This window comes from Miscanthus floridulus, chromosome 6, assembly GCF_019320115.1.
Source record: "Miscanthus floridulus cultivar M001 chromosome 6, ASM1932011v1, whole genome shotgun sequence".
Taxonomy (NCBI): domain Eukaryota; kingdom Viridiplantae; phylum Streptophyta; class Magnoliopsida; order Poales; family Poaceae; genus Miscanthus; species Miscanthus floridulus.
In genome coordinates, this window is record NC_089585.1 from 38,918,024 (window position 1) to 38,940,234 (window position 22,211).

Here is a 22,211-nt window from a genome sequence, read left to right on the forward strand (position 1 = left end):
ATATTAATATTTTTTATATAAAATTAATTAAAGTTATTTCTCAAGAAGCGAGAACGATAATTATTTTAGGACTGAGGGCGTAAGCGTGTGCTGTGTGGCTAGGTACTGCCAAAGCGCATAGAAAGCCAGCCCCACTCCGTTGGCGCAGAACCAGGAGCGGAGCGTCGTGCACCCCTGCCACGCATCGGCGCATGTGATACGGTAATCATGGCATTGGCATGGAATGGCAAAACGGCAAGGCCATCACGTACAGTACGTCCAGGCGCTGCGGTCGGTAACGTAACGCAACGCAAACCGCCGTACGGTGGCACGCCCATCCGCCCGAGGAACAGTGGCCAGCCGCCTTGGCTTGAGGAAAGGCCGGGAAGATCAACCGAAGTTCCAAAGGCATCGCTCAATGCGGCATGCGTGCTTCGGCCTGACAGGGTCGATTCACCAACCTGCATCGCGTTGGAGACAGTCTGTTCGGTTGGCTGGTTCATATCATTGTTGGTTTATGAAGAAATACTGCTGCGGCTGAAAATTTACGATCATTTACGACAAGCCATATCCAAACGAACATGCTATCTGTTCTGACTGGACAGCCAAAAAAGGAAAAGGCTCGGCGCAGCCTGCCTCTGCCTGCCGACGAAACAGTAGCTTTGATATTTCGTCACCGACTCCTTGGATGCCCCACCACTTGATAGCCTGCCCAGTAGACCAACAGCGGTGCGTTTCAACCAGTGTACTGGTAGCGAGGAATGCAATCGGTAGTCACCGTGCGCGAGCAAGAGTCGACCAGTGAGTTTTCGACGACGGTGTTGATCCAGATTCCAGGCTGAGCTCGTACACATCTGGCGCTAGGGATGGGATCGGAATCGGATGAATGATAGGCAGGCGTTCCAACCGCAGGCACATCACACGGCACATGGGTGCTCGGTTGCTCTTTCTGGCCACCGCCGTTCCCGTCCTCCCCGTCTCCTCTGTGCCTGGACGACAGCGCAGGCGCACCGCATCTCCATCCTGATCTAATCTAATATAAGGTCCTGTTTAGTTCCTGTCGGTGTTTTGGAACCGGGGGTCCCTCAACCAACGAGTGAATTTGTACTGCGTGTCCCTAATCCCGGATGGTGATGCAAAGAGACACAAGGTTTATACTGGTTCGGGCAGTCGAGGCCCTACGTCCAGTCTGAGAGATTGATCTTGTATTCCTTGCACCGGAGTGCTCGTGGTAGGGGGTTACAAGCTGAGTGAGAGAGGGAGCTAGCCCCAGGTCTCGGCGAGGGTGGTGCGAACGGCTTGGGACGTTGCTCCCAAGCAGCGTGGAAGTGCGTGATTCTATCGGTGTGTTTTTTTCTCCGCCCCCCTAGGAATGGCCCTGGCTACCTCCTTTTATAGTTACAAGGAGGAAGCGAGAGGTACATGAGAAGGCTACTATTTGCTGACGTATTCCGCTCCCTGAAGCAGTATGGCGTCGTGGGAGTTCCAGTCGATGTCTAGTCGGTATGGTCTTCAAGGCTGACGACATGCTGCGCTCTTGTACTTTTGTTGACTTGGTGAAATGCCGAGGCCTGGTGGCTGCTGTAGTAGGCTGCGTCGAGACCTGTCGCGCTGAGGCCGAGACCCACTGTGCCGAGGCCTGCTGTGCCGAGGCCTTTAGCGGGTGGCAATGTGAGGTCTGGGCGGCCATCGCCGATAGTTGATTTGGGCGGAACAGTGCCGAACACGCGTCTATAGGATACGGTGCCCTGTATCGTCAGTAAGGGATGGTAAAAAGGCGATTTGACCGTTGTCCTGCCGCGGCATACTGCCGATCGTGACTTCCGTAGTGCGGGCAGCTGGGTGCATTAATTGGATGCGATAGCCTGCCGGAGTGACTTTTGAGGTGGAGGTGACGAGATTTCGGGACGAGCCCAGCCTCGGGCGAGGCGGAGCACGGCCAGTTCGCCCGAGGCCCTACCGGGAGTCTCGGGCGAGGCGGAATCCGAGGCTCATCGGGGGTCTCGAGCGGGGCGGAGCGGTCGGTTCGCTGGCCCCGAGGTCACAGGAACCCGGTTCTGACTCCCCACGTCGTGTCCGTCCTTGGTGCAGGAGTTTAGGCAGCACAGCAGCCGGTAACCCTTGCACAGTCCCGTCGTGGTTGGCAGGGTGCTGACGTGACGGACGTCTGGTCTGCCACGACGCTGCACTGCGCCGCCGTGTGATTTGTTGGAGTGGTTGAGCGCCTCGACAGGACGTGCGGAAGTGACATGCGGGTCGTATTCGGTCTTGTGCGTCGTGGGGCTCCAGTACGGCTTGATGCAGGGCATGGCGGGCGACGTGCGGGTTGCCGTGTAATGACGTCGTAGGGGGCAGCGACTATGCCGAGGCCGAGCCATCGCGGGGGGCTCGGTGGTCATGGACCCTCAGGCTGCCGAGCCCGTGAAGCAAACTGTCGAGGTTCTTGGGGGGAGTTATTGGCCTTGGGTACTGATTCCGAGGCTACAGTAGCCCAGATGTGGCTCCCCACGCTGCATTGTCCTCGGTGCAGGAGTTGGCAGCATAGTGAGGCATGGGCGTTACGGTGGTTAGTACAGTGGCGGGTAACCCCTGCCCAGTCCTGCCTCCTGTCCCATCGGCCATTCTGCTGTACTGTGCCGGGCGTGCGGTTGTCGTCAGGGGCAACAGTCGGCTGAGCTGATGTGACACGACGTTTTGTCAGAGGGACGGGAGAAGGAAGAGGCGGCGGAGTGCTGCCGAGCCTGCCTTGCGCGAGACGGAGGGTCGGTGGCCCGGCCGTGGCCTTTGGCGGGGAATCGCTCGGGGTTGGTAGCGAGGGGGCCTCGGGCGAATCGGAGAATCGGCCGAGGCCTGCGGCGACGGGCCTCGGGCGAGTCGGAGAGTCGGCCGAGGCCCTTGGAGCCTCGGGCGAGTCGGAGAATCGGCCGAGGCCAACAGCGTTCAGCTGGTTTCGATCTTTACGAAGTCTAAGCAGTCGTTTTTTGGATTTTGCTTAGGGTACCCCTTCTCACGGTACCCGACAGTTCCACTCCAAAATGCTAAATTTTTTAAGATTTTCTGTCACATCAAATCTTTAGACGCATGCATGAAGTATTAAATATAAATAAAAAATAAAACTAATTACATAGTTTAGACGAAATTCACGAGACGGATCTTTTAAACCTAAGTAGACTATGATTAGACACTAATTGCCAAATAACAACGAAAGTGCTACAGTGGCATTTTGCCAAAATTTTTGCCATCTAAACGGTACCTAAATAAGGTGGTGGCCTGATGAGTGGTTACTGAAGGCCTGTTTGAGTCGTCTAGTAGCTACTAAATTTAGTAGCTTTTAGTCACTTTAGTAACTTTTTAACCAAATACTATGACTAAAAGCTACTAAAAGAGCTTTAATTATCTCTAGTAACTCTGGAGTTACTAAAAGTGACTAAACTGTTTAGTAGTTTAGTAGCTCGAACCAAACACCCCTGGCTCGCAGACGGAGACGTTCTCGCCTGCTGAACACATCGTTTGGTGCACCTAATTAGTTGCCTTGTCCTCTTTCACGGGGTGACGCCGAAACCTCCTCTTTTTTTTTCCTCGTTGGAGTGGAGAAAAGAAAATGTGTCACAAGTTGTTTCCAAAGGTTCTGCTTCGGCCAAATGCAGTGGAGGTGGAGAAAGTAAGGGTTCAGTGCAATGTACGGCACGGATTAGTGATGCCGGCGTTGCATAAGGGCGGGCACTTTAGCATTTAATTAATGTATAAGATCAAGCATCAGAAAGCATCGTCGGTTGGTTCTTAATGGTCCTAATAATCTGTCAAACAGTCCCTGAGGACACCTATCTCAGCAACGCTCCAATGGAGACCTGGGATCCGAATGCGCTGGGTGGAGCGCGTTCGGCTGGCTGGTCGTCGTGGCTGGAGCCGGCCAGCCCACCCACGCGGGCACTGTTTATATGTTTATATGAACCGTGCTTTTTAATCAGAATAATATTTTTCTCTCATAATAACTCAGCTGAAACAATATTTTAGCTTATTCAACCAGCCAGCCGAACACCCCCAGCGGGACTGAGACTTGCTATCGAACATGATCTTATTCAAGGATCGGCCACTTAACATGGGCCTTGTTTAGATTGCAAATTTTTGCAATCTGGACACTGTAGCACGTTTCGTTTGTATTTGACAAACTTTATCCGATCATGGATTAACTAGGCTCAAAAGATTCGTCTCGTGATTTATAACCAAACTGTACAATTAGTTATTTTTTTACCTACATTTAATGCTCCATACATATGTTAAAAATTAATGTGATAGAAAAAGAGTGAAAAAATTTGAAATTTGGAGGTGATCTAAACAAGACCATGATTGAACTGCTGCCTGCAACTCCAGGCCCCGTCCTTATCCTTCACGGGACAATGGCAGGCAGCCCAGGCCTGCAGAGCAGATATCACGCTCACAACGCTCACATCCCAACCTGAAACGATGCATATTGTCACGTCGTCGTATGCAAAGGTGCAACGGCGACGGCGCATCCGGGACAACCCGCATGTCATTTTCCGGCGGACCGTTCTGTCGCAGCTAGTACATCCTAGCTTGCGTTCCAACGCCCTATTCGGGCCTTTGTTTAGATTATAAATTTTTACAATCTAGACACTGTAGCATGTTTCGTTTATATTTAACAAACTTTGTTCGATCATGGACTAACTAAGCTTAAACAATTCGTCTTGTGATTTACAACCAAACTATGCAATTAGTTATTTTTTTTTACCTATATTTAATGCTCCATGCATACGTCCAAAAATTGATGTGATTGAGAAAGAGTGAAAAAACTTGGAACTTTGGGATAATCTAAATAAGGCCTCGTTTAGGCTTTTTGGCTTATAAATCGTACTTTTTCAGCAAACGAATAATACTTTTCTCTCACACCAAATCAGCTAACAGTATTTTCAGCCATGGCTTATCAGCGACGGATGATGCCACACACCTTGTTCAGGTGGGAGGAAATCGCGCTGCTAAGAAAACATGAGCGTCAACTCTGGTTGGGAAATCTCTTCGGCACACACTTGCTAGTTGCTGCTGCAGAATTGTCTCTAGGTTCTATAAACGATCTGTCAAAATTGACGAACCACTTTCCAGCTGGGTTTTCCTTATCTCTCTTTATCCTGAAGACATTGCTTCTGCCAGTGAAAATGTGCCCGCACCAACCGCATCTGCCGGATTTTTCTTCAGATACACACTTTCTACATCTATCCCATAGAGAGGACGACAGGTGCTGCTGCGATCCGGTTGCAACCAAACAAAGAACATGATGTTAAAACTCACATTTTGAGGAAGAAAAAAGTAATGTAGGAAAACTCTAGTCACAGACGAAAACGAAGACCACACATGCTAGTTAGCTATGCATATTATCTGGAAGATTTTCTCGTGCCAGATGCTCACGATTAAACAGCTTTTAATACAGACAACACTGCTTTGCTACAGAATTAGAGTACAGACCAATGAGTACTTTGTACTTTGAACAAAAAGGAACCATACCAGTCTGAGTGTCTGCAGGGATTGTAGTTGGGGCATTGCTATCAACATGGTACGTAGCAGGATATAATGTTCAAAACTGCTCCTGTGAGTTGAATTAGCAGGTTAGCTAACTGAAGACTTTGTTAGCCGTCACCAAACCAAAAAAGGATCCAAGTATTCAGAACCTCAAAACTATAGCTATGTTCAGCACAAAATTCATGGTAGAAGCAGAACTCCAAAATGGTTGTCTGCGGTGGCATGGCCAACTGTAATCAGAAACAGACATTTGATCAAACAGCTTCATCGCATAATCTACAAAGATCAAAAGATGGCGGATCCACCTCATGCATCCAAAGATATGTCATCATATGATTTTGGAAAGTATATAAGTGCACTTAGCCGGTTACCATGGATCCCCCTATGATGGCACCAAGTTTTTTCTCAGGGAAGCAAAAGTAATGTGCCAAAACAACCTGGCTACTTCTGCTTTTGGTGACAAACAACAGCACTACAAGACGAATCTGAGTCAACCAACCATAAGTCCATATTTTCAAGTTGCTTTTGAACTGAATCTGAAGCCTTACTGTGAGACCAGAAAAGCACATTACTTTGGTCTTCTGATATTGATCTATTTGAGGTGCTAGCCCCTAATTCAATAACTCTGATAGCCTCATCCAGTTTTCCCAGCCTAACACCAGCACTGCTCGCCAGCACTTCAGTTAGCATATGGACAAAACTCTTCTGTTTGATGGAAACAGAAAATTCAGTAGATGTACACATCGCTTTCACTCTTGACATAGTAAGTTCATTCCATTTGTTTTTCAAGTCTAGCGAGCTCCTTATAAACATCAAACCTTCATCTGCAGTAAAGAAGTCAACCGACTGATCTGATGGCTCGATCAACTTATTGCCAAGTGAAATCATATTTCCATTTAGTAGCCATAGATTGTACCCCAGGTCCAAGCAAGCTTTTATCACATAAGATTTAACCAATGTTTCCTTAACAAAATCATCAGAACCCTGCAAACTACTCAATTTGATGCTCCGAAGAAATTTCATACCATCAATGATAGGATATCCTCTATGAGCAAGGTCATCCAGAAACTCTGAATTGTCACCAAGGAAAATAGAGTTCTTCATGCCTGCCTTGTCAAGATGGCAAATCAAGTTTCTTGCAAATCTCTCTTCTATTGAGTACAGAGTTACAAGAACAACAGTACTTTTTAATTGCACGGATTTGAGCACAGAACCAAGTTCACTGTTTTTTCTAACAATTCTTCCTGGAAGAGCTTCATTGAAGCAGAAATCATACCACTTGAGCTCCTTTAGAGGCTGCAATTCCCATAAATTGAAATCAAGATTCTTCCCATCCAACAAAGTAGAATCTGGCCCAACACTTTTCCCATAGTTCACACCTGCATCCCTATGAGAAACGCTGAGGGCCCTTTCCTTCAGGAAGTTTGTGTAGATATTGAAGTATCCACGTGAGTGGACAAATTTAATGAACCAAGGAGTCCATATTCTCTCACCCATCTTCTTGTACCATCCTGTAGTTTTCTGCAATGTCAGGAGTGAAATAACAGTATCAGTAAAGCTAACAAATATTGATAGAATATGAACATATATCATCATAGGAAGAAAATGCTATAAATAAGAAATGAGGTACATAAATTCCATTAACACAGGAACTGAAGAAGCAGACAGACATTAAGTAAGAAAAAGAAAGTTTACCATGCCTTGGAGAATAGGTTTGAGTCCTTTGGCTTTGTGGTCATCATACCATAATCGAAATTCTTTCCATGGTTTTGGAAAGAGAAGTTGACCCCACGTGCCTACCATCTGATACAAGAAAAGCCGAGTCTCACTATCCAGCTGTATCTTGTTTCCATGTTTACCTATGTAGTTCAAGATCAACTGGTTAACAGAGGCATTGCAAAATTGCCAGCACTTGCTGTAATCATATTAGGAGTAAGGAGTGTGTATATACTGTAATTGCATTAAAAAATTGTATATACTGTAAGAATCACCAACAAACACTTTCTTCATATTAGGAGTAAGGAGTGTGTATATACTGTAATTGCATTAAAAAAATTGTATATACTGTAAGAATCACCAACAAACACTTTCTTTGGAGTGGAAACAGAAAAACAAATAGTCTCAAAGACCAAAGAATGAAAAAACAAAAAAAACAAAACCTACCAAGAGGAAAAATTATACTGGAGTTACCAAAATTTGATTATAAAAGTGATGAGCATACAATTTAATGCCAGAAAAAGAATAGCTGCCACGAATTCCCCTCTGAGTTCAAGTGATTGTATTGTATAGTACCTAAAAATTTTCTATGCCCTCACTATATGGTATTGCATGATTGTAAGGCCTAACCACCAATTGTCCAACATTCAAAATAGAGACTAAGCAAATATGACCAAACAAAACTAATGGTTGTGACTAAGCAAATATGCCCTCGCTTGAACTTATCAAAATAGAGACTAAGCAAATATGCCCTCGCTTGCACTTATCAGCCATGGAACAATGTTTTTCTCTCACAACAAATCAGCTTCCGCTGGCTTATCAGCCGAACAGCACGACTCTAATTAGATCATAGATCAGCAAGATACTTGAATAACACTTATATATGCAGAATTTAAAATACCTTTTGTATATTTGGCAGTTGTACACCATATTAGCGTAAAATAAAACCATGGGCTATCATGGACCTATATCATCAAATGGAGTGTTTGACTAGACACGATCCACCCCATTTTACCAGGGCTAGTCAACCCTGAACCTGGGAGCACTGTGGGACTACGTTTTAGTCAAATCCTGGTCCTGTACATTATTCAATTCAACTGTACAATGGTCTGCCCAGGGGTTGTTCATGTGTCTAGTTTTAGTTTTGGACCACAAACGAATTATATTATAATGTTACAGACTGAACTGCCATTATCCAAATGGTATCCAAAGTAGTTGATGGGGATTGAAAACATTGTTATGAGGTAGACTAAACATGACATCTAACATAGCACCACATACTCAACCTGCACAATGATTCAAAAAACAGATCATACATAATGAACATGTAATGACAATTTAGAAGTTTTAGACTCTCTTGAAGAACAAAGACCTCTCTTTATACAGGAATTTAACTTCAGAAGGATTCTTAAAGCACACATTCTCAGATTACATGGCTACAAAAAAGAGTACTGGAAGAAGAGGTACACTGTGAGATGGACCAAGTTGGGAGATGAAGGAACAAAATTTTTCCACGCTGCAGCCACTGAGAGATACAGGATTAACACCATCACTAGCCTGACAGCCGAGGATGGTAGATCTATCACCGAGCATAATGAAAAGGCAGCTCTGCTACTAGAGGATTTTAAAAAGAGAATGGGATGCTCTTCTAATCCTACAATGCTCTACAACCTTGATCATCTAGTGCAGGCTAGAGATGACTTAGTTTCTCTCTCAAGGCCTTTCTCCACCCATGAAATCGATGAGGTCATCAAACACATGCCGTCTGATAAAGCTCCTGGTCCAGATGGCTTCAATGGGCTCTTTCTGAAAAAATGTTGGGATCTTATAAAAGAAGATGTCTACAAATTATGCTTTGATTTCTTCAATGGTAACTTGAATCTGGAAGCCATCAACAGCTCATTCATCACTCTAATCCCGAAAGTGCACAATCCTACAAGTGTCAATGACTACAGGCCCATTTCCCTTCTGAATGGTGTCATCAAAATCATCACAAAGCTCCTTGCCAATCGGCTGCAGGCTAAAATAATTCCTTTAATTCATACCAACCAGTATGGCTTCATAAAAAATAGAACAATACAGGATTGTTTGGCCTGGGCTTATGAGTACATCCATCAATGCCAACATTCCAAAAAAGAGCTTATTATTCTGAAATTAGACTTTACAAAAGCTTTTGATACAATTGAGCACAACACAATCTTGCTGATGATGAAGCACTTGGGGTTTGCTGAAATTTGGATTGATTGGATTGAGAGGATTCTTGCTTCTGGCTCCTCTTCGGTCCTTCTGAATGGTGTGCCAGGCAATCACTTTCACTGTCGTCGTGGGGTTAGACAAGGTGACCCCCTGTCACCTCTCCTCTTTGTGCTTGCTGCGGATCTCCTTCAATGCATTGTCAACAAAGCCTACCAGCAAGGTTTGTTTGAGTTGCCTATTCCTTCTTTTGAGCTGGATCAGTTCCCCATTGTTCAGTACGCTGACGACACTATTCTAGTCATGAAAGCTTCTCAGAGGGAGTTATTCGCCCTAAAAGGCCTTCTCGAATCCTTCTCGCAATCGACAGGGCTGAGAGTCAACTACAGGAAGTCTTGCCTTGTTCCCTTAAATCTCTCTCTTGAAAAAGCTCAACTCCTTGCTGGTGTCTTCGGCTGCAATTTGGAATCTCTCCCTTTTAACTACCTTGGACTGCCGTTGGGAACAACAAAACCTCGAGTTGAACACTATGGTCCCATTATGACTAAAGTTGAGAGAAGGCTCACGGCAACTTCTACCTTCCTGACCCATGCTGGAAGGCTTCAGCTAGTCAATTCAGTCCTCTCTTCGCTGCCCACATATGCCATGTGTACCTTAGAGGTGCCGGTTGCGGTCATTGAGTATATTGATAGAGCAAGACGTCACTGCCTTTGGAGAGGTTCAGATTCCAATGCAAAGATGAAACCACTGGTGGCCTGGAGAAAATGTTCAAAGCCAAAAAGAAAAGGAGGATTAGGAATTATTAATCTTAGGAGTCAAAACAAGACCCTTCTTTTGAAGCATCTGGACAAATTTTATAATAGGAAGGATATCCCATGGGTGAAGCTGATCTGGAATGCGCATTATTCCCAGGGTCAAGTGCCACATGCTTCGACAGATAGGGGTTCATTTTGGTGGAAGGATGTCCTAAAATTATGTGACATGTTCAGAGGAATTGCAAAGTGCACTTTTGGAGATGGTTCCACTGTGCTTTTTTGGTCTGACCTTTGGAATGACAACATCTTAGAATCCAAATTCCCAAGGCTCTATTCCTTTGCCCGGAATAAGAACATTTCAGTGGCCAGGTTTTTGTCTAATAACACTCTGGAGGCCCAATTTCACTTGCCCTTATCAGAGCAGGCCTTCCAAGAATTCCAAAGTCTCCAGGAATTAATTCAAGATCTGCAGGTCGATCAGAATTCAAAGGACTCCTGGGAATACATTTGGGGAAGCAAGAACTACTCCTCATCAAAGTGCTACAACTTTCCTTACAAGAATATACAGCCCCCATCCCCTTTTCTCTGGATTTGGAACTCCAAATGCTGTAACAAACTTCGAGTTTTTTCGTGGCTCCTCTTGATGGACAGACTGAACACAAGGAACATTCTGAGAAGGAAAAAGCACAAGCTTCAGGGAAACAACTACAATTGTGTCCTATGCAGCAACAACATTGAAGAAACCGCATTTCATTTGTTCTTCACCTGCCCCTTTACCCAAGCCTGTTGGCAACACCTTGGTATAAATTGGGACTTCACAATGGATTTCTTCCGGATGATGCAGCAAGCCAAGGCTCAACATAACAACCCCTTTTTTATGGAGACCTTCATCATTGCCACCTGGCAGATTTGGAAGCAGAGAAACAACTCTATATTTGACAGAGGCCGGCCATCCTTTGATTCTTGGAAAAGCTCCTTCTATGACGAAGTTAGGCTACAGGCCCATAGATTTAGTTCTGCTAAGCGCTCTGTCTTCCTTTCTTGTACAGCTGCTCTAGTTTAGCTCTGCTGCCCACCTCGGGCTTGCTTCCCTTTTTTTGTTATCTCTTGTATAGAGTTGCTGCTCCTTTTGTTTAAATAAAAAGTTTACAGTGGGGGCCTCCCCTGCTGTATTTTCCGCTCAAAAAAAATATAACACAGTAAATTATCTTCTACTTAGAGCAAAAGTTACTTGCTAATTACATCTTCATTATCAGCCTGCATGGCTCATCCCGTATATACAAATAAAAGGGGGAAAACCATAGTGACAATTGAACACAACCAAAATTTACATATTGATTTCTACAAGTAACATGAATGTTACATGTTAAAGGAGGGCAGAAATGCTGCTGCTACAGCATTTTGATCACTACCTAAGTTATAATGCTTCAATATGATGTTATGTGAGATGTTAGCATCAGATTGAATTAGACAACAAATATTTTTTATATATTTAATTTAGATTTTGTCAGCAGCAGATTCAGTTGCTAAACTTTCACTCTATTTACAGATTTGACATGAATATATGATATATATATTGAAGTTGCAACATTCTTCCAGATTCGCCAAAAGTCTATCTATCATTTCTCTTTGCTGGTCAATTTTCTTAAACAAATTTCCAACATGAGAAGCATACCTCTAGGAGGTTAATGAACCTGTACAAGTACCAACAGTAGCTACAACCTTTACTCTTTTATTACCAAGGATCATATCAATTACAGAGGAACACTTAGAACCTTTATTCATGTTTTTTGTATTTGTGTGGCAAGTTTTGTTGTTGTTGTGTTCTCATGTGTGCTTTATGTGGTGTGGTTTTAGATGCCATACCTTTTCTTCTTAGTTAATGAAATAACATGCAGCTCTCCTGCGCCATTCAAGGAAAAAAATGCATTATTATAATGCATTATGACACAACATAAAACAAACATTAATTTCACCAACTCACACCATTCTCAAGCAATCGCATAGACCAGCAATTTTCAATCCAAATAAAGGTTTACATTGTAGCAAACATGAAAGCACAGCTTCTAGTGGGAATGGACAACCCAAAACCAAATAAAAAACGTCAAGGAAGTACCTAAATTTCTTAGTTTGCTCAATTTTTGTTGCTAAGTGCGGTTTTGAAATGTGGTTTGTTCAGTTTTGGGTGTTAGGTCTATGTTTCCATCAGCTGGAAACCAAATAGGCTGAAGAAGCTGATCAGTTCTGAACATACATTGTATTCGAATGAACCAAGTGCCCAAACAGTCCAATGATACGGCGTTGCCGCCGGGAAGAGCGCAGAGGAGAATGGAGTAGGCTGGACTGGGAATTGGAGTGGAGAGGGTAGCGTGGCAATGGCGCAGTGGGGAGATCGCCGGCGGCAGCGGCTGAACCGCGCGCAGCCACCGTCGAAGAGGAACCCCACCCGCTCAGGGAGGTTCTATTCTTCTTCGATGCCAATTACATTATTCCTAAGCCACCTTTATAGTTCAGGTGCTTTCCTAATAAACCAAGACTCAGATCCTAAAATTCCTCCTGCCTGATTGCCTTTCCAAACCAACTAAGACCGACTCAGCCACTGTTGGCCGTGGTACGCCTGGACCTACGCCGGTACTGCCGGCCTACAAATGAGTCCACAACATTTCCCTCCTCCCCAACAAACAGCTCGTCTGCGAGCTGAAACGCTGGGTAGCGCTCCTTGAAGGCAACAATCGGTTCCCAAGTAGCATCAGCAGCGGAGCGTCCATCCCAGTGAACTAAGAGCTCCCAACGGCCCCTGTTAAGGCGAGCCCGGACCACTTGAGACGGCGAAGGAATCACACGGCCCCTCAAAATGTCTGGGAGCGGCATGATGGCAGAAGGAGGGTCACCGGTGTACTTCTTCAGCAGAGCAACATGAAAGACATTGTGGATACGTGCCTTCGGAGGGAGCTGCAGGCGATAGGAGACTGCACCAATTCGCTCGATCACCAGATATGGCCCATAGAAACGCGGAGCAAGCTTGGAAGGGTTGGCGGTTGTGATGCCCACAACAGTCCGCTGATGGAGCCGAAGGAGCACCCAGTCGCCAATAGCAAACGCCACATTGCGACGCCTCTGATTGTGATGCTCCCGCATAGTGTCCTGGGCAAAAACAAGACGATCACGGATCTCTGCCAAGAATGTGTCGCGATCCCGGAGCTGGTGATCAACAGCAGCCACATGTGCAGCGCCCGGCGTGTAGGACATCAGGGCCGGCGGAGCCCTGCCATAGACCACTTCAAACGACGTGGCTCGAAGTGCAGATTGGTAGGATGTGTTGAAGCAAAACTCTGCCCAAGGCAGCCACTGCAGCCAGGAGCGCGGGCGGTCGCCAGCCAAACACCGTAGGTACATAACGATGATGCGGTTGGTGACTTCCGACTGGCCATCTGTTTGGGGATGAAAGGCCGAACTTCGCAAGAGCTTGGCACCGGCCAGTTTGAACAATTCCTCCCAGAAGTGGCTAGTGAAGACCGTGTCACGATCGCTGACAATCGAGCACGGAAAGCCATACAACCGGACGATGTTGTCGAAGAACGCCCGAACCACGGACTGTGCGGAGTAGGGATGGCTCAAGGCCACAAAGTGGGCCATCTTGGAGAAGCGGTCGACGATGGTCAAGATAACTGACTTCCCGCCAACCCGGGAAAAGCCCTCGACGAAGTCCATGGCGATGTCGCTCCAGACAGAGGATGGTACAGGCAGGGGCTAAAGGAGGCCAGCCGGGTGGAGGTGCTCCGTCTTGTTGCGCTGACAGACGGCGCACGCCCTAATGAAGTCGCGCACCAGCCGGTGCGCACGGCTGTTGTAGAACGAAGCCCGCAGCCGGTGCAAGGTCTTCTGGACTCCCTCATGGCCGGCCTCATGAGCATCCCGCAGCAACTCTGGCCAGATGCTGGAGGTCTCCGGCACAAAGACCCGACCACGGTAGAGCAGCAACCCATCGATCAGCTGCCATCCATCCGGGGCTGTGCCAGCCGTGAGCTGATCCCGGAAGGCCTGAGCCGCCGGGTCGGCCTGCAGCTCTTCGCGGAGGGTGTCGTAGTCTGCAAAGAGGGGCCCGGTCAGGGCCAATGCCGTGCCCTCCTCATCCCGCCGAGACAGCGCGTCGGCGACGGTGTTGAACCTCCCGGCGCGGTACTCAACCGTGAGGTCGTACCCGAACAGCTTGGAGACCCAAGTGTGCTGCGGAATGGTCGTCAGGCGCTGGTCAAGGAGAAACTTGAGGCTCCAGTGGTCGGTTCGGATGGTGAACGCGCGACCCTAGAGGTAAGGCCGCCAGTGACGGACGGCCTTGACCAGCCCAATGAGCTCACGCTCATACGCTGGAAGCTTGGCATGGTGAGGCGCCACCGGTCGGCTGAAGAAGGCGATGGCGCCATCACCTTGGTGCAGCACAGCGCCAAACCCGGCACCGGACGCGTCGCAGTCCACCACAAATCGCTTGGTGAAGTCCGGAAGTTGCAGCAAGGGAGCGGTGACCAGGGCTGATTTGAGGGCGAGGAAGGCGGACTCCGCGTCAGCCGTCCAAGTGAAGGCCTCCTGCTTGAGGAGAGCTGTGAGCGGCGCCGCCACACCGCCATAACCGACGATGAATTTCCGGTAGTAACCGGTGAGGCCCAGGAACCCCCGCAGCGCTCGGGCCGTACGGGGGCGTGGCCATGCCTCCACGGCCGCCACCTTGTCAGCGTCCATGGCAACCCCCTCGGCTGAAATGATATGGCCGAGGTAGGCCACTGACGGCTCGCCGAAGTAGCACTTGGACCTCTTGGCAAAGAGACCGTGATCGCGCATCAGCTGCAGCACAATCTTGACATGTTGTAAGTGCTCAGCCCACGTGGGGCTATAAATTAAGATATCATAAAAAAAAACCAAAACAAAGCGGCGGAGGAACGGCTTCAGCATGCCGTTCATAAGCGCCTGAAACGTCGCCGGCGCGTTGGTGAGGCCGAAGGGCATGACGAGGAACTCGAAATGCCCGTGGTGCGTCCGGAAGGCGGTCTTGGCGATGTCGTCCGGATGCATGCGCACCTGATGGTATCCGCTACGAAGGTCGATCTTGGTGAAGAAGCAGGCACCCTTGAGCTCGTCCAGGAGCTCGTCGACCACCGGGATCGGGAACTTGTCTTTAACGGTGACGTCGTTGAAAGCGCGGTAGTCAACGCAGAAGCGCCAACTCTTGTCGTGCTTGCGGACCAGGAGCACCGGGGAGGAAAATGGTGATGTCGACTCCTGGATGATCCCCTGGCCGAGCATGTCCTCGCACTGCCGCTCGATTTCGTCCTTGAGGAGCTGCGGGTATCGGTATGGCCGCACCGCCACAGGTGGGGATGCCGGCAGGAGGCGGATTCTGTGATCATGTCGGCGTGGTGGCGGTAAACCCCGGGGCTCCTCGAAGATGTCGTGGTACGAGTGCAGCAGCTCCTCCAGCACGGCACGGGGGTCAGCGAGGGCGTGAGCAGCCACGCCCCGGTTGTGCACGCCGGTCCAATGGTGGGAACGGCCATTGTACCAGAAGGACATCGCCAGGGCGCCGAAGTCCCAGACGATTGGTCCCAGCGTCCGAAGCCACTGGACGCCAAGCACCAGGTCGAAGCCGCCCAAGTCCAACACGAAGCAGTCGATGGCGAAGGCCTCGCCGCCGATGGTGACCGGGGTAGCGAGACAGACCCCCGGACTGCGCACCCGATCACCGTTGGCCACCATGACGTTGAGGCCAGCGCGTGGGGTGACGTTGAGACCCAGGCGCTTCGCGAGCGTGGAGTGGATGAACGTGTGGGTGGAGCCGGTATCCACCAGGGCGCGCAGTTGGACACCCCCCACTGTCGCCTGCAGCAGCATAGAATCAGCAGAATTGAGGCCAGTGAGGGCGTGGAGGGAGATCTCCAGGTCGTCGATCTCGCGGAGCGGATCTTCCTCGTCGTCCGCCAGGTCCATGAGGAAGACGCCCTTGGCGGCGCACTTGTGGTCCTTGCTGTACGGCTCGGGGCAGAAGTAGCACTGCCCGTTCTGCCGTTTCTCCTGCATCTCCGCCGGCGTGAGCCGGCGAAATCGTGGCCGCGGACCCTCCGTCCTGCCGTCCAGCGCCGCAGCGCCGGAGGGAGCGGCCGAGGCCGACGCCAGTAGCGCGGCGGCTCGAGCCCTTAGGTGCCGCCGAGCTATTGACCGTGGACGACTCGGTCTGACGCTGCTCGAACGCCCGAGCGAGACTCATGGCCTTCTGGAGGTTGGCCGGGTACTGCATCTCCACGTCGTGGGCCAGCGGCTGTCCCAACCCGCCCGTGTAGAGGTCGATGATGGTCCGTGGGGCGAGGGCGTCGCAGCGCGCGAGCAGGGACTGGAAGCACCGCGAGTATTCCTCCACCGTGCCCGTACGGACCAAAGCCTTGATCTCCGCGATCGAATTCGTGCGGATTGGGGGCCCGAAGCGGAGATTGACGAAGTCGACGAAGCGTGGCCACGGCACCATGCCGAAGTCCCGTTCCATTTGATAGTACCACTCCGCTGCGATGCCGTCCAGGTGCAGGGAGGCCATCCAAACCTTCTCGTCTTCCGGAAACTCGATGGCCGCGGAAGAAGTTCTCACACTTGTTCAGCCAAGTCAGGGGATCAGACTCGCCGTCGAAGGTGGGGAACGGAATCTTGGGAGGTCGGTGCGGCTCATGGTTGCGATCAAAGAAGCGGCCGCCGACGCGGTCATAGTGGCGATCGTGCACGCGGTCCCCGCGTCCGAAGCCGCGCCCGCCAGGATCCGCGTAGCCGCGCCCGCCGCGGATGTCGAAGTCGCGCTCGACGCGATCGTCATAGCCGCGTCCTCCGCGGCTGTAGAAGCCGCGATCGTAGCCGCGGCGGGCGGAGTCGCGCGCGTCGAAGGACGGGTGAAGCGCTCGCGTTCGCGCAACTTGCGGTCGTGGAACGATGTCCAGGCGCGGTCGCACTCCATGTCGAGCACGTCATCTTCCTCGGTGGCGCGGAAGGGATCGTCGTCGCCGTGATCGTCATCACCGCTAGGGCCCTTGCCGGCGTTAGGCTTGCCCGTCTCCACACGGGCGATCCGGGAGTCATGCGAATTGAGGCGGTTGTTGATGGTGGAGAGCTGACCCAAAATGCGATCAAGTTTTGCATCCATGGCCGCAGGATCAGGCGCGGTGCCGGGCATGGCTGCCGATGCGCCGGAATTGGTCTCTGATACCAAATTGATACGGCGTTGCCGCCAGGAAGAGCACAGAGGAGAATGGAGTAGGCTGGACTGGGAATTGGAGCGGAGAGGGTATCGTGGCAATGGCGCAGTGGGGAGATCGCCGGCGGCAGCGGCTGAACCGCGCGCAGCCACCGTCGAAGAGGAACCCCACCCGCTCAGGGAGGTTCTGTTCTTCTTCGATGCCAATTACATTATTCCTAAGCCACCTTTATAGTTCAGGTGCTTTCCTAACAAACCAAGACTCAGATCCTAAAATTCCTCCCGCCTGATTGCCTTTCCAAACCAACTAAGACCGACTCAGCCACTGTTGGCCGTGGTACGCCTGGACCTACGCCGGTACTGCCGGCCTACAAATGAGTCCACAACATCCAATTAATACATATGGTGCAAAAGGCAGAGCTGAGTAAGAACACCTGAATCCTCCATAGACTCACTACTGTAGAAATCCCGCAGATCTTCCATATCTGACTTGCCTATCACAGTCCCACCTCACACCACCTGCCACTACCCTCGCTCCTCTTCCATACCAAGGGGCAGAGCCAGAGCTACTAAGTAGGGCCAGCTGATCCCGACGATTTCTTGTAATGCAATGGGAAATCACTATACAGCAGTCATTGATCCCAATAATACATCCCTGTCGTGGAGAAGATCCCGACCTTATGTTTGCCCAGCTCCGCCTTGTCCACACCGCCACCTTCACCCCTTACTCACAACACCACCCACCCACCAGCCTGCAGCCAGCCAATTACTCAATGCCAAGAAAGCAAACTGCCAATCTTTCACGCTGGCAAAAATGCAGAAGAAATGAAGACAGATGTGGGCTCGGAAACTCAACGCCAGTATCGCCTCTTGGATTCTTTTTCTTGCCAAGATAATTTATGCTTAGTGAAATGTAAAATACTTTGATGGAAGTGCTTATGCTAATTCAAGCTGCACTTCTTCCACTAAGAAGGTACCTTACTACCTTACCTTTACTGTTTCCTTGAATCAAATTGAAAAGTTCATAAGGTCAGTAGCTGTTGCAGTGCTGTGTTTGTGCCGCCCTGCTGAGTGCTGAGGCGATGCCAATTGGTTTACCAATTAACTGAATTAGCTGAACCAACTAACATTGGTTAATGAGGTTCAGTTTCTATTCAGCTTGGTTATTTCGGTTGCCATTTCTCAGAAACCGAAGCTTAAACATAGGAATAAACCGAACCAATCTAACTAAAGAAACCAGGTGGCCATTCCTAAATTCTAGGCAGACAATATTTTCCATGAGGACCAATTTTTGTCTTAGACCATGTCAGTAAGGCTTCCAGGACATTGAAGTGCAGAAACAGAGCGCATTATCCATTATCTTAAAAAAGACAATAACCAGCAAAGCTGCAAAAATTCATCCATGAGCCACGATCACTCTTTACTAACCAACCATAGTAATATAATATGATGACACTCAGGCTGCAGGCAACCAAAAGTCAAAACAAGTCAAACAACTTTGCCCCAAGGAAATCAAATGCATAAATCCTGCTCACGAGAAACTCGTAAGTTGTGAATCTCCATCATTTTAACTGAGACACAAAATGACACCGGAGATTAGACTAGAGCACCATGGCATGGTATCATCGTATTTTACCCTACCATACTTAATTGTTTATTTGCGTTTCAGATTGTGTTCGAAGTTCCAGTGACAGAAGCTCTTATGCAAAAATGATAATTAACTTAATACATTGTAACACAGAGATCTACTTCCACTATAAACACACAAACTCCTCAATCTGGCATGACAACACAAAACAGAGTCAATCTTCTAACTAATCCCAATGAATAGGACACATATCACAGATGTGATAAGGCAAACAAAAAGAACTAGCTATGATGCTTAATAGCAGCTTCATCTCAACGAATTACAGAAAAAACAGATAATTAACCACGCCAGGTCCCATTTACGAATAATAGTTTGCATTCCGCGCCCTTTCTTCGTAACCAAGGGTTGAGACTAAACAAGCATTCGTGACGCAGTGCAGTGTTATTAAATAAGCTCTCACCTGCGACGAACCGAGGGCGCTGCAGCGACGCGCCGAACACGTAGGGGCTGTAGTTCTCACGGTCGTAGTAGTACCTCATGACCACCCGCTTCAGGAACCTGTAGTAGAGCGGCGAGACCTGGAGGTCGTCCTCGACGACGAAGGCGAATTCGTCGTCGGAGCCGGGCCACCACGCCTCGATCCACTGCGCCTGGAGCCCCGCGTTGGCGGCGCGGTAGTGCACGCGCTTCTCGCCGTGCGGCCACGGGAACGCGTCGACGAAGTCAAGGATCTCGTGCGACGCGGCGAGGGGGGACAACGACGAGTTGGGCGGGCGGTGGTCCAGGAGGACGTGGAGCGCGACGCGGTCCCCGTCGTAGTCAGCGGCGGCGAGGGAGTGGAGGCAGCGGCGAAACGAGTCAGGCCGGTCGTAGGCGAGGAGCTTGATGAGGAGGGAGAAGCGGCGGGGATCGGGGCTGGGGCCGGAGCCAGAGCCGGCGCTGTGGAGGAGCGGGGCGGTAGGATGAGAGGAGCGGTGGAAGAGGAGGAGGACAAGGAAGAGAGGGACAGGGATGAAGATGAGGAAGCGGAGTGGGAAGGAGCGGCGGCGAGGAGACGCCATTGTGGGGGTGGGCGGTGGCGCTGAAGTGGAGTGGAGGAGATCGAGGAAGTGCGACGGGACGGGACTGGAGGGGGAGGAGGCGGCGGATCGACGGAGTTGGAGAGGAATACAGGAGAGCAATGACTGTTGAGGCCCATAAACTTTCTTGAGCGAACAGTGGGCTTGAGGCGTGCAAATACGGATTTGATTGGAATTTGGTTATCTGCTGTGATTTTCATTCTCTTCCATTTACTCTCCAATTCTCTACAGTACTATTTTAGGACATACTAAAGCGAACTATTTTGGGAAGGAGATAATATGTAGGTAGAATTGTGCATGTACACACTATAAATACTCCATTTTCATTTTCATATATACTAATAATCCAAAACATTCAGGGCGTTCGGCTGGTCATGTCCCGGTTTGTTTCCGCTTGTTTCAGCTTGTTTCAGCTTATTCTCTCTTACATAATACTATTCAATCATTCAAAATCATCCAAAATCAGCCCAAAGGCTACCAGTCGAACGCCCTGATAATGTTTTCACTACAAATAGTTCAATATATAATATCATTTCAAATCCACAATCATACAGGGGACATGACGAATATGAGAAGAGAGAATATGTAATAAATTCATATCTAGTCATAATACTACAACAAAACGTAGATCTCGTCATTACCATTTGGGATTGAATAAAACATGGTAATGTTGAACCATTTTTTTCTTTAGCATTGTATGTGTTCCTTTCCTCGTAGGCAGTAGCAATTTTAGGATCAGAGTCCGGCAAAAGTTTAATTTGCCCTCCACTAATTAGGGGGTGTTTGGTTTCCTGGAGTAAATTTTAGTCCATGTCACATCGGACGTTCGGATGCTATTTAGGAGAACTAAATATAAGTTAATTATAAAACTAATTACATAGATAGAGACTAATTTACGAGACGAATTTATTAAGCCTAATTAATCCGCCATTAGAACATATTTACTGTAGCACAACATTGTCAAATCATGGACTAATTAGGCTTAAAAAATTCGTCTCGCAAATTAGCCACAATCTGTGCAATTAGTTATTTTTTCATCTATATTTAATACTTCATGCATGTGTCCAAACATTCGATGGGACAGGGACTAAAATTTTCCTGTAGGAACCAAACACCCCCTTAGTTAGTTTCATTATTAACTTATTAATAACTTGCTTAGAGTATCACCAAGAGTACCCAATAATCCTTCCCAATCCATGATTTTTGGAAAGAATGAAAAAAAATACATTAATAACTTTAAACTCACATTCCAATCTTTTAGCACTGAGGAAAAAACTCCCCCTTTCGCGTAAAGACCTGCTGGTTAGTAGTTTTTTTTACAAGTTGCTGGTTGGAGTGATTATCTTTGGAAAAGCTAGAGCTGAACTCTTCCAAACGGTCCTAAAGACTTCAATCCTAATGAACCATTCTTATATATTTGCTACATATGTATATGCTCATAACCTCCTGGCAGCCTTGGCCCTAACATCATACATCCCACCCTTGCTAGAGTCATCCCTCAACATGGCGCCATAGGGGCTATTTGGCAAAGCTCCTCAGAGCGGATTCTCTTCGAGAATCATTCATTCTCATCCAAATGATAAAACTACTGGAAGGTCCTAATATGACTAGAGTGAGGACGAATAGCCTAGTTAAAAATCTACAAACCAACTAGAGTAATTTGATTAGTATAACAAATAGTGAAATGTAAACTTGCTCTAGCTCTACAAGGGTTGTAAGCCACCTATCCAATAATTCTACTTACTATGATCACTCGACACATAATTTACTAAGTCACTACTTACTAAGAGCTCTCACACTTGCTACATTAAAGAGCTCCATTAGATGAACTTAAGCTATAAAGCAAGCTCTCAATTTTATTTACACTAAAGAGCTTGCTACAACTAGTTTGTAAAAATATAAATGAGTAAGGTGATTATACCACCGCGTAGAGGAGTGAACCAATCACAAGATGAATACTAATTCAATCACCGGGAGAATACCAAAGGACAAGAGACAACCAATGTTTTTCTCCCGAGGTTCACGTGCTTGCCGGCACGCTAGTCCCCGTTATGTCGACCAACAGTTGGTGGTTCGGCGGCTAAGAGGTGTTGCACGAACCTCGTCCACACAATTGGACACCGCAAGAACCTACCCATAAGTGAGGT

General features: G+C 48.3%; 1 protein-coding gene across 5 annotated transcripts; it reads right to left on the reverse strand.

Annotated features, from left to right (window-relative positions):
- Window positions 1-4,818: 4,818 nt before the first annotated feature.
- Window positions 4,819-20,162, reverse strand: LOC136455955 (uncharacterized). Of its 5 annotated transcripts, XM_066455690.1 has the most exons (6): window positions 19,446-20,162; window positions 7,207-7,370; window positions 5,817-7,032; window positions 5,661-5,741; window positions 5,497-5,578; window positions 4,819-5,236 (listed from the first exon to the last, which is right to left on the reverse strand). In XM_066455690.1, the coding sequence occupies exons 1-3, from the start codon at window positions 20,044-20,046 to the stop codon at window positions 5,953-5,955; spliced, it is 1,845 nt and encodes a 614-aa protein (XP_066311787.1). In that variant the 5' UTR covers window positions 20,047-20,162; the 3' UTR covers window positions 4,819-5,236; window positions 5,497-5,578; window positions 5,661-5,741; window positions 5,817-5,952. The 5 variants fall into 5 exon arrangements, with proteins under 5 accessions (XP_066311787.1, XP_066311783.1, XP_066311786.1 ...); XM_066455686.1 differs by having other exon boundaries at window positions 5,497-5,741; XM_066455689.1 differs by having other exon boundaries at window positions 5,661-7,032.
- Between the last annotated feature and the right edge of the window lie 2,049 nt (window positions 20,163-22,211).